General features: G+C 34.2%; 1 protein-coding gene across 2 annotated transcripts in view; it reads left to right on the plus strand.

Annotated features, from left to right (window-relative positions):
* The window catches only part of ZNF800 (zinc finger protein 800), a 49,491-nt gene that overhangs the window by 17,019 nt on the left and 19,740 nt on the right, over positions 1-12,732 (plus strand). The window contains exon 6 of one of the 2 annotated variants that reach the window (XM_081287118.1): positions 805-9,483. The exons of the other annotated variant lie outside the window; for it this stretch is intronic. Coding sequence (XP_081143244.1) covers position 805 — 1 coding nt within the window. The 3' untranslated portion in view covers positions 806-9,483. Of the gene's footprint in view, positions 1-804; positions 9,484-12,732 lie in introns of those variants that run through there. 2 annotated transcript variants of the gene reach the window in all.

The raw sequence follows: 12,732 nt of genomic DNA on the forward strand, positions 1-12,732 counted from the left end.
TTTTGAGGCACTGTAATTATTGTAAAAATTAATCTGTGACGGCTAAATAAAGTGCTGCACTCAGAAAAAAAAAAAATCCCCAAATTGAATTTAGAATGATTAGCATTTATTATTTACTTAACCACAGTGCTTCCAGGCAAAGAGGGAAAGTTGGTAAACAAAAGTTTGGATATTTTTCCTTTTCCATGGGAGTGCGTGTTAGTGAATGTTTTTTAGTTTTAATTCATAGAAAAAGGTGATATTTAGGTTCATATTCTCTTTATTTTTCCCTTTCTGTTTAATAAACTTTTTGGTGATAATATTGACATAGTTCATTATTAAATAGGGATTTTTCTATCATTCTTTCTTTCTTTTTTTTTTTTTTGGTGGTGGTTATGCATTGCAAGAAAAGCAAAATCCCTGTTTGGAAGAAAGAAAAACATTACTTTTTAAAGAAGGTTTGGAACAAAAGTAGGTTTTAAAAATGCAGTGTACAATAAGGACTAGACTTCCTAGACTTGTTTTTTACAAGTCTATATAATTTTATAGCTTACCTTCAATTACCTGTGTCCCTCATAATAAGGCATTTAATGTATTTAATAAGTATTAAATTAGCTTCAGATATTAAATTCAGGTTCTAAAGCAAAATACTTAGTTTGAATGCTGAGTAGGTTAAATTGTGGTTTGATTATCACATTTAAAAAAAAATGTGTGGAAAACTTGAGATGAAACCATCCTTTAGAAGTCATTTACTGTTGTGTAATTTTAAGACCAAAATTTTATTGGTAAACTCAAAAGTGTTCATTTATTCCCATTTCTCCTCAGATAACTTCAAGTGATGTACGAAAAGGTTTGGAGTTCATTTTTGTGGAAAGACTTTAAATTGGTGTTAGAACCACTTACGTCTTCACATGGTACTATGAGGAAAAAAACAAGAGAAAAACATTTTCATAAAATTTCAACTGTAATTCTGTTTTCTGACTAAAATAATAGCCATCTAACTACTTATTTCTAAGGCAATGCCTATTGCATCACTTTCAAGTAGCTATGACATTACATACCGTCATCACAGTCCATCAGCTAACCACCTTGACCTTGTGAATTTGGTCTACAGTTTCTACAAAAATGTTGCAAATTTTTGTTTTCCACATACTTTGTTGACTAAAGTGATCAACATCCTGAAAAAAACATTGGTTTAATTGACATAGATTTTATATCTTAGTGATTTTAGTTTTGTTTCACTGTATTTGGCAATTTTTTTTTCTGGATTGTACAGATATGATTTTCTAGTAAGTGTATATTAGGAACAAAAGACAACTTAGTGTCAGCACATTATAAATATTTAGCCTACTAAATATTTGTAATCATTTTCACATCCATTTATTTCTAAATTGTTTTCTAGTACTTGAATGTTTGAAGTTTTATTCTAAAGTATATACTTCAGAAAGTTCCAGCTCATTTTCATGCATGGATCATCACATTTTTCATTTAAACATCTGAGGTTTTTATGAAAATTAAACATTCCCCTATTTAAATTTTATATAAAGCACTTTAATGATAGATGAAACCTTATTTTTCAGTTTCTATTTTTTTAAAGACCACACATTTACTAATGTTAATATGAAGGTAGTAAATAGCTTCCTGATGTTTTATGGATGCAGACAATCCATGCACAACCACTTCTATGATACTAGTTTATTTCTTTAAACATTGCTAAAAAGGAAGATGGGGGTATAAACCCTGATTTTTTTTTTCCTCCCAAGAAAAATTTAAAATGACCACTTTAGCTATTATTTGATTTCTACTGTAAAATTTAGAGAATAATGAATTCTTGTCCATTTTTGTAATCAAGATTTTAGAAAAAATAGAAGTACATCTATCTTTATGAAATTTTGGGCAGGTTTTTGTGTATCAATATTTTGTACTTTTTAGGGAATATTTTATTTTTTAGTAATTTGTGTCAAATTATAATTTTAAAGGGTACAGAAGAAAATATACCATGTTTTTATATAGGTTTACACCTGTACTTAGAAGGGACCCTGTCCACCAATATACTTTTTGTATAAAATTTTAAAATGTTGGAGATTCACAAGGTCATAATAAAATGCTCTATAGCTAGAAAAACATTTACCCTCTTAGTGCTTTGCACTAAAATATACTGTGAAAGGAAATTAGAAAGACTGTAATTGTTGCTGGAAATGTTCTATATTGAATGTACATGCTCTTGTTGGAAAAATGTACTATATGTGATGAAAATAAACCAGACTCAAAGTTATTTCAGCTAAATGTGCTTCAACAAGGGTGCATTGGTTGAAAGTTAAATGTTTTGTTATCAAATTTAAACTTTCAGTGACTATGAGCAGCTACTTGAATTATATCTTGATAGTTTTATTTTTAAGAAGTAATGATTTCTTTTTAATTTAAAAACAGATTACTTTTCCACAGATGGAAAATTTTTATTTGTAGGTTTAACTTTAATGGCTCAGAGCATAATATATTTAGGGCAGGTGGTATTTCATTTATAAACCTTCTTCATTAGTTGCACATTATTAAACCTGTATGTTTTCCCTTTTGCAAGGTGTTATCTTTTATGCATTCCTACACATAAGACATATTCTAAAATATTTTCCAGACTTAAGTAGCAATAATCAGTAAAAAGAATTCTTAAAAGGCTTAGAATAGCTCTTTGCTGTTTGCATCTTCTCATTTCTGTATTAGCCTTTTCCACTCTAGTTTACTAGTTAAATAGTGTAGGGAAGGGAAAAAAATAGCCTGATATTTCTGGTGGGGGTCAATTGCTGGAAGACTCTTAATCCACCTACCAGTTTCCGTAGGACCATTCATAATATCTCTTCTCCTTAATAATTCACAACAGGACTTAAGGAGAAAATGAGTGTTCCAGGGACTGTTGAAAGATTTCATCTGGGTCATATAGAAAAAACAGCACTGTCAGGTCTTGTCTGAATTAGAAAGGCCTAGAGAGATTGGGAACATTTTATAGTAACCATGTTAATGGATCATGACAGATACAACCGAGGTTATGCTGGGACCAGTTTAGAAAGGTAAAACAAACAATTAGTATTTATTCTTATTTCTTTCTGATAAAATTCATCCTCATTTTTTGTTATTATTTTGACTCTTGAGCTCTCTCATTTCAGAATTTCAGGTGTGAGGCTCTTGAGGACAAGAGGTCTAAGAAATTTCTGCCATAATCTTTTCTGCACATAGATGGGTAAAGCAAATGTTTGTGTGACTGCTTTGTTTTAGTGAGGAGTAATTAAGCATAGAAAGCACCATGAGAAACTGCTTATTTTATATTAAGATATGTCTCTGGCTGTAAATTATATCTACTGCTATTACATCAATTAATACGTTTTCTGTAGAATTCATCTTATCTTCATAAGGAGGCTTTCCATTGCTAAGTGTTGTAGAAGAGAACAAATAATAACATGTATGTATAGTTTGTATTTCCTAAGTTTGAATAGTATAAATGAAAACTGGTTGAGGCCCAGCTAACAGTGGCAAAAGTTCATTAGAATTTGTAGATATCACTTGTTCAATCACTTTTGGTTCATGCATCTGTTTTCCCCTTCTCTAATACTTACTTGAAGAAAGAAAACTTTGAAAAAATATATAAATTACCCACCCTTAATTTTTAACTGAGTTTTGTACATATGAACCAAGTTTTTTGATTGAACACAAATTATTTTTTATTGCTGGAAAGTATATTCATTTTTTTTTCAGAGAAATAAACTTGGTGTAAGTTGTTCTACTCAGTTTGCTTTAAAACTATGGATGCAGTAGCAGAAAGTATTATGGTTTTGCTGTGGCTTAAAGTTATGGGTAGAGAAGGAATAGTTTTCCTCTAGGTGCTAAGGCAAAGATGTATGGAAGTAAGCACAAATGGATATCAGTCACTATTGTAAACTTGCAAAAGATCTTTTTGAATAGCATGACCACTCATCACCATGAGATGAGTTAGAAATGCTTCTAAAGTTTTAGAAATTATGTTTCTAGGCATCCTGTAATGGCCCCAGGAAATAGTCTAGATCCTTATTTTGGAGTTATAGAAGTTATTTTTCCAATGGAGTCCATGGTCTGCCCGGATTATGATTTAGTTATGGCATTTAGCTGTTCTGAAGACAATAGGGTATATGCAGCATGATGTTGATTGTGTTCTTAGACAAAATCCTTCTGTACTCTATGATGTTCTTAACCGTCTCTCTGACTTTAAGAGCCAAAAGGACTGTGCATCAGCAATCTTATAAGCAGATGTTAGTTTGGTTTCTTAGGCATTAGGCACATGGTAGAAATACAGAATAAAACCACATTTCACTTAAACTTACCTTATCTAGGCTTTTCCAGCTTTCCAAATTCATTTCTCTTCTCTCTCATAATTTGTTTCTATATCCTTTTCCTTTGAGCTTCAGCTCTTATCTTGTCCTGTTCTCTTCTGTTTAATTAAAAGAGATTCTTGGTACTGAGATAGCTAAAATGTTTTTTGGAAGGAAGGTAAGAGCATGGAAAGTACAGCTCAGTTCCTCTTGAATCCTTGTTGCTCTACACTGGATTTGGGAGGAGGCATATTTTTAAGTGCTTTTATGTATTTTAATACTATTCCACCAGAAGTAGGGGTGTAGGAGTGTTTAACAAAGACCATAGGTGTCTAGTTGGAAAAAAGGCTCAAAAGCTGGATGTTTTGCTGTTTGTGCCAATTCAGAATAATTAATTTACTTGATTATGTGTTTTTCATATCGGGGACTGTCTTGATAATTTCATTCAGTGCCTAGTATATTTTCATGTATACCAGGCACTTTAAATAAATGTTTGATGATGGTATTAAATAGTAGCCTTTCCATTTCAAAGTTATGCTATCATATACTTTGAGATTTTGAGTGTTAATTTTTCATTATCCCAAAATTGATGGATCTTGTTTATTTTAGGACACACCACCAGTACTAAGATGTGAGTTTATGAAAATAAAAATAATTCTTAGTAATAGCTGGTAAAAACACTTATGGAGTGTTTGTTGTATGCCAAGTTATCTACTCTTTACATGCACAATGCCCCTAATCCTACCAAAAGTCCTACAAAGTAAGACCTATTTCTTCATTATCCTTATTTAATAGAAAGAAAATTAAAGCTTAGAGAAGTTCAGTGATGTACTCAGGCTTACATATCTAGTAGGGGAGTTGGTCTTAAATCTCAAAACAAAGTCTGTGCCCTTAGAACAGCCTTACATTTGCACATTTAACTGTTTGCAAAGAACATTCCATATATTATTGGCAGCCTAATATAATGATTGGGAACTAGATTAATTGGTGAAAATTTTGGATTCACAAATTCTTTTCATTGTGACTGAGGTTTATTCAGACATTCTGTGCCTTAGTGCTACCTCACCTATAAAACAGATATAATATTCCCTATTTCAGGTTGATTTTGAGGATAAGATGAAAATTATTTGTAAAGCACTTAGAATAATGCCTGGCATGTTACAGTAAATGTTAGATGATGTTATTATAAGTCACTGCTTAGCATGTTCAAATGTGGAATTTTATTATTACCTACTAAAATATAGATGGAAAAATCTGTGCATTAGGACAGAGAACTTCATTGCACATCAGATTTTATCTGCAGCTTTTATGTTTCACTGGAATATTGAAGATGACCAACTGTGTTACTTGCTACTAAATTCTCTCTTAGTCAGGCATTAATAGTTTATCATTCTTAGAAATTTGTCTTGAAAAGGCATTAGGAAATTTTAAGCTTTGCTTTTATGACTTCTTCCCAGAATAAACCATCTGTCTCAAAATTCTCATTAGTATCTATCACCCAGATATTTTTGGTCATGTGGAAAATATTGACATGGGTCAAAACTTGGAGATGTGTAGTACTATTTGAAAGAAAGCATTCACTTATGGAAAGAATAGATTCCTCAGGAGAGTACCATTTAGCTGAGTCAGAAATTTCTTTGGTGAATGTGTCATGAAGAGATAAAAAGAAATGGCATTCATCAAAAGCGCTACCCATGGTAGTCATTAGTGGCAGTTCTCCAAATTTCAGCTAAAACCTTACTACTGTTAAATTATCTGCTGGGAGAGTTTCCCCATATACCCGACTGTTCTTAATCTTCCTTTTTAAAGGGTAAGGGGATGATTTTAGAATTTCTAGTCTTCTAGGACTAGTATAATTTGCATTACCATAGAACCCTTGTCTCTAGGTTTAGATGAACCTTTATATTTTGAACTTCAGATCTGATGCTGGGGTTCCTACACCTGAATTGTGTGGCCTTTTATGTGGCTTTTTTTTTTTTTTTTTTTGGTACTGGGGATTGAACTTAGGGGCACTAGACCACTAAGCCACATCCCCAGCCCTATTTTATATCTTGTTTAGAGACAGAGTCTCAATGAGGTGCTTAATGCTTCACTTTTGCTTTGAACTTGCGATCCTCCTGCCTCAGTCTCCTGAACCGGGCTTTGTGTCTTTTTAATGGTTTAAGTGTTTCAGGTGTCTGAAGCATATTCCTGTCACACAAAACATTGTAATGTTTAAATGAGAGAAAGATGCAGTTGGAAAAACAGCTAAAACAAAATAAGCCCCCCACCCCAAATACCTCAAAATAAAACAAGTTTAAAAACTCACCACACTTTGAATGCTTGAATAATAGTAACTTGCATCCTATTTGGGTGTCCTGCTATATATAATCTAGTAACACTTTGAATACAAGAGTATGTAATGATGTTATATCCAGATGAAAAATTTTTACATCAGAATGAACCTTAAGTGCATATAGTTTTTATTACAATTTGGCTTTTGAATATTGAACTTTAATCCCTCTGTTTGTGGAATTATACTGAAAAAGAATTAGCTCTAAGAAATAAAACTGTATCTTTTAGTCAGACTTTCTTTCTTGGCTTTGCTAACATGTTTTTAAAAAACCAATTCAGATTTCCTGAGTAAACAGATGCTTTTGGCATACCTGAACCTCAAAATACCTGCTAGTTGTGACAGATAGCTTTTATTTTGACTGGAAAGAAAAAGCAAGGACTACTTGTAAAGAAAAAATAGTGAAGCACTAGGAACACAATGTGAACAAGTGGTTGAATTACATGAAAAAAGACTTTTAGAGAAAGGATTTTTATGTAGTTTAATTTTTGACAGAGAAGTTGTGTTAGGAAGATAAAAGCTTCATATAGGAGAGTCGTCATGTTATTTTAATGCCTTTTGCTTACTAGATACATTGAGTCCCTTGAGATGCAACCCATAGGGCATTTGTAGGTGTTGAATATTCGGAGCACTTTCCTTTGTATGGGCAGGTTTTGGGAAGCTAAGCCAAGCTTAATGGACTCATAAAGATAAACATGAACACATTTAGTGAAATTTATGAATAATTTTCAAGACTCAGATCCTCAAGTTATACTTTCTACAAAACATCTGCATGATTTTCCAATTTGTCCTTTCTTTGCCTGGCCATCTTGACTAGTCAGCTCTTGTTTCAGTGTGATTCTAAAAAGAACCAATTCACTTATTTGCCACAAAATGCCAACACAAACAGATCTATGCATACATAAGAGCAAGAAAAAAGGAGATGCTTTTGTTTTTCTGTAACTGCCCTAGATATCTTTTTAATCTTTAACTGTAAAATTATTATGACATAGATTGTTAATTTTTAAGGTTTAGGATACTTCTTTGAAGGCTCTTCCCTAGGTTTGACAGTGTTCAAACCTCAGATGGCACAAAATGGAAGTTAGATCCACAATACTTGGATTGCCAGCCACCATCCATGTTGTCTAATCACAGGTGTGTGCATGTAAACCTTAAAATAAAAATATTGTGTTATTATGGTGGTTTTTTCTTTTTTCTTTCGGTTATAAGCACAAATTTTTACTTGGTTTGTAACTAGTAATGGGTTTGTTAGGAGGCTTTATGAGCAGAAATAGAAGTGGCCTGGCCTTATAAGAATAAAGGAGTAATTGTACAACTTGGCTTCACCATAGAGATTTGGGTTGCATTGACTTTTCCTAGTTTCTAGGTGTTACAGGAAAATTCAATGGCCTGAATGTTACCCTCTTAGGGGCAGAAGTATTGCTTTTCTGTTGCTATTAGCCCTTTTTAGATTTTGCTTTTTCTTAAAACAATAATAGCAAATGAATAACCTCACTCATCTTCTCAATATGGTTATAACCACCTTATTGCTTTCTCCTACCTGCCTTCTCTGTGTCTTTGAGCTACTTTTTCTCTCCATATAGCTTGAGTCCCAACTCTTGTGAGGAAAATTCTGGTTGGTTCAGATAGTTAGATTGCCTAGTGGGCAGATCTCTTATGCCAGATCTCTTTGTAGGTTGCTGGCCAGTCTGTAGCCTGGCTGCTCTTAGGTCAGGTACTCTATGCTGGTCCTATCATTTGTGATCATGGTAGCAGAGTCAGTGGCATAAGACATGGCCCTAAGCCCAGTAAAAAGAATCTTTTGGTGAGAACTTTTTAAAAGGGCAGTGCTAGAAGGTAATAAGCTTTCAACATATGTGCTTTTCTTCCTTTTGAAAGGTGATAGAGTTAAAGGTGGCCTATGCTCTTGACAGTTATTTGAATGCAGAATCAAAAGTCCTTCCCATACAGAGAAAATGTGGGGACTATTCCTTTGATCTGCACCTGCAGTTCCTTTCTGAACTGCTTGGTGTCATTTTCATCTTTGGCTTTGTAGATTCATAGGCAGCCTGAAGTTTTCAGAGAGAGAGAGCAATTACATTTTCTGAAGCAACATATTAGGCCATTCTGGCAGTTGTTGCTATTTTCCAGACACACACAAATATGCTGCACAGTTTGCGTTGGTAATTTAGTAAATCCTCGGAAGTATTGTTTCTGCTTTTCCACTTGCATTTGGGCTTAGTCTCCATTTGTAGCTATATAAACTGTCATTTATTCCTCCAAAATAGACACTGTAAAGTGTCCATCATAAACCTGGCAACATTCTATTCTTTTTGGGGAAAAGAATCAGTGGTTAAAGCATAGATTTTTAAGTCATGCAGACCTGAGTTCAAGTCCTGGTTCCTGTACTTACTAGCTATGTAGTTTGGGCAAGTAACTTTTTGCTTGTCTGTAAAATGATGGCATTAGAAACTATAGGTAGATTTATTGCAAAATTTATCAAAGTTGTATATAATATATTTAGCATAATGCTTCATTCAAGTAAGAACTCAACAAATATTACTGTTGTAGTGATCACCGAAATTGTATCAATTTGCTGCTGAAATATTTTCCAACACTTAGTTTCTGGTTATCTTGCTTTGCCATTTCATGTTCGTTGCCTCCTTCTTGATATTAATCCAACTGTTTAATGAAAAGTCAGGTGTAACATCTGGATAAAGCCAAGATACACAGCAGTTTATTAAGTTAAAGCATATCATTATTTTATGGACCTTTCCTCTGTGCTGTAGTTTCATGCCATTTTTGGTGGCAGCAGCTTTTAATTGTCCAAGAATTTGTTGACCTTTTTGATATTTTATTTCCTTGAGTAAAGAAACTCGGGGTGGGTGGGTGTGTTGGTTGGTTGGTTCCTGCCTTCATTTGTTTCTTCCTCCCTCCATCCTCCTCTTCCCTCTCTGCTTGCATCTTTCCTTCCCTCCCTCCTTCCTGCCTCCCCTTCCTCTTTTCTTTCCTTTTTTGGTAAGCATCAGGCTGTGGATATATGAATGTATTTTGAGTTTACAAGAAAATTATGTCTTATGTACCAATTCTTTGCAGTGTACCTGGCACATAACAGGTGCTAAGAGAATATTGAAGGAATAAAGAAGGAAGGCCAGAACATTACTTCCATTATCTTCAGGTCTATCAGTAGTCTACAGTCTGTCTTTGCTTTTACTTCTTTTCCCATTACTTCATCTTCTAATATGTGAGTTCCTCTTCATTTCTGTTACTCATGGTCTCCATCACCTTCCTCCTTTGTGTGCACCTCCTAGCTTCTGCCATTGTTACTAGTAGCCATAACAAGTTCAAGCTCATGGCAGTGCTCTTTGTACAAGGCTTTTTGTACAAGGCTCTGTTGGCTCCGCTTGAAATGTCCCTTGTATCACTCACCCTTACTCTCTCAGCACTCATTTCTTTCCTGTCTCCAAGGCAGGAGTAGATGTGCCTTCAGTGTACTCATCTCACTCTTGACCATATTAATCCATAATTAATTACATACTGTGTGGGTATGCATTTAGTGATTTTTGGGTAATTCTTTTTTATGATTTACCTTTGTGTCTGACTAATACAATGCTCTATACAGTGCATCTCACCTTCTTGGGAAACCAAACCTATCTCTCCTACCAAATTTCTCCTATCTCAATTATTCTTACCCTTATCTTCCCAATTACTTAAGCTGATAGAATACTGGCAAATACTTTATTTCCCTCACACTCTACCCAATCAATGACCAGTATCTATCCATCCTGCCTCTGAATGTTGTTCACATTTGGATCCTCCTTGCCATCTCCACCTTTAGTTGGTTTAGTGTGGATTCTTATCTCTTACTTTCACTGTTGTAATAGTTTCTTAACTCTGCTCTTTCCTAATATTTCTTCCATGCTGCTGCCAGAACAATCTTCCTAAACCACAGATCTGTTATTGTATCCTCATCGCTTGAGTAATTTATCATCCTTTAAGCCTCAGCTTAAATGTCACTCCTAAATAAAATTAATTTAAACTATGTCTCATCTGTAGTTCTGTGTCATCTTTTTCTTGTCATTTAATGTAATTTGTAAGTATATTTATATTTATGCATTAATTTGTTTGATGTCTGTCTTCCCACTGAAAAGATTTATGTAAGGGTCTGTGGTGATTGTGTAGACCCAGTGCCTAGCACAATGCTTGGGACATAGTAATGCCTAAAACCTATTTGTTAAGTGAGTGGACAGATGATAACTTATCAGCTCAGGCAAAAAAGATAGGATTACACAGATGTAAAAGAGTCCTAGATTTTCCTTCATTCCCGTAGACCTTGGTCCGTAGGTCTAGCCTTTCTAAAATAGCAGTGGCCTTTCCTTCTGACTTTTGAATTTATTCCCCTAAGGATGAGAATCAACAATTATGTTACTCCGACACTTACACTTTAGTGAAGACACTGTGTACCCTTTCTAACCAGAAGATGGAACCTGGTTTGATCTTGATTCAGTTTAAATCAGTTTTAATGTCACCCATCTCATGGAAACAATTTGCATTTCAGGAGTTTCAATCAAGTAATAGATCACTAGACCTTTTTCCTGTGTAAATATTATTTCTGTGCATTTCCTCCAGAAAGCTTTTTGGAAAGGTGGCTCTTAAGCTGGGGTATAAAATAATTGTAGGAATTGTGCACTGCTTGATGTCAGAGACCTCTTATTATGTGGGGTGTTCAATGTGTAGTGTCTTGTTTATTGAAGATCTTGGGAGATAATCTGTTTAAATTGATATTTCAGGTGACAGCAGCTTCCCCTCAAATTCAAAGCTTAAAAACTATACTGTTGAATGGGGAATTTTCCAAAAGATACACTTTCCTTCTTTATAAACTGAATTAATTTATCCAGAGTCATCAAAAATAGGTTAGATTTGAAATGTATGGAAATGAATAAATACTAATCAATGCATGCATTAGTTCATTGCTAAAGTTAATTGGCCTTTTACATTTCTTTATCTTTCATTTACCCATTTATTCATCCATTTACACTTGAGCAATTATTTTATGCCAAGGTCTATACCAAGTATTTGGGATTTGAAGAAAAATAAGACCTGGCCACTCTTAAGAAGTGTTTAAACTTTTTTCATGACTTTCATCTGATTTATGTAATCAGCTGTCACTATTGTATGCTGATTTTAAGTCTTTTGGTTATAGACCAGGAGTAGGATAGCTGGGTCAAATGTGGTTCCGTTCCAAGTTTTCCAAGGACTCTCCATAATGCTTTCCAGATTGGTTGCACCAGTTTGCAGTCCTACCAGCAATGTATGAGTGTCTTTCCCTCCACATCCTTGCCAACACTTACTGTTGCTTGTATTCTTGATAACTACCTTTCTCACTGAAGTCAGATGAAATCTTAAAGAGTAGTTTTTGATTTGCATTTCTCTAATTACTGGAGATGTTGAACATTCTTTTCATATATTTGTTGATCCATTGTATTTCTTCTGAGAAGTGTCTGTTCAGCTCCTTAGCCCATTTATTGATTGGGTTGTTTGGTTTTTTGGTGTTTTTTGAGTTCTTTATGTATCCTGGAGATTAGCATCTATCTGACGTGGGTGTAGCAAAAATTTGTTCTGTTGGATGTTTCCATGTGAATGTTTCTTAGTCACCATATCAAAAACAACATATCTTCACTTTGTTGCAAATATGCTACCTAGAAATACAAGTTTTTCTTGGCTTCTTCCACCCGTAACATACGTTTCATCATTCTTGTAGTCTGCTGTTTATACTTCTTTAACACGTCTTCAATTTGCTCACTTTTATCCTGAGCCTTGCCTGTTTCTTAGTTTAATTCTTCATCTCATACCTTCACTAGCACTAAGGTAATGGCTAACTGATCTTTCTTCCACTTGGCTCCATCTTGCTCCATTACGCCATACTAAAGCCAGAGTGATTTTTCTTTTCTTTTCTGTTCTGTCCTTTTTTTTTTTTTTAAAGAGAGAGTGAGAGAGAGAGAATTTTTAATATTTATTTTTTAGTTTTCGGCGGAGGCAACATCTTTATTTGTATGTGGTTCTGAGGATCGAACCCGGGCCGCACGCATGCCAGGTGAGTGCACTACC

The sequence above is a fragment of the Spermophilus citellus genome, assembly GCF_964194105.1.
Source record: "Spermophilus citellus genome assembly, chromosome: 3".
Taxonomy (NCBI): domain Eukaryota; kingdom Metazoa; phylum Chordata; class Mammalia; order Rodentia; family Sciuridae; genus Spermophilus; species Spermophilus citellus.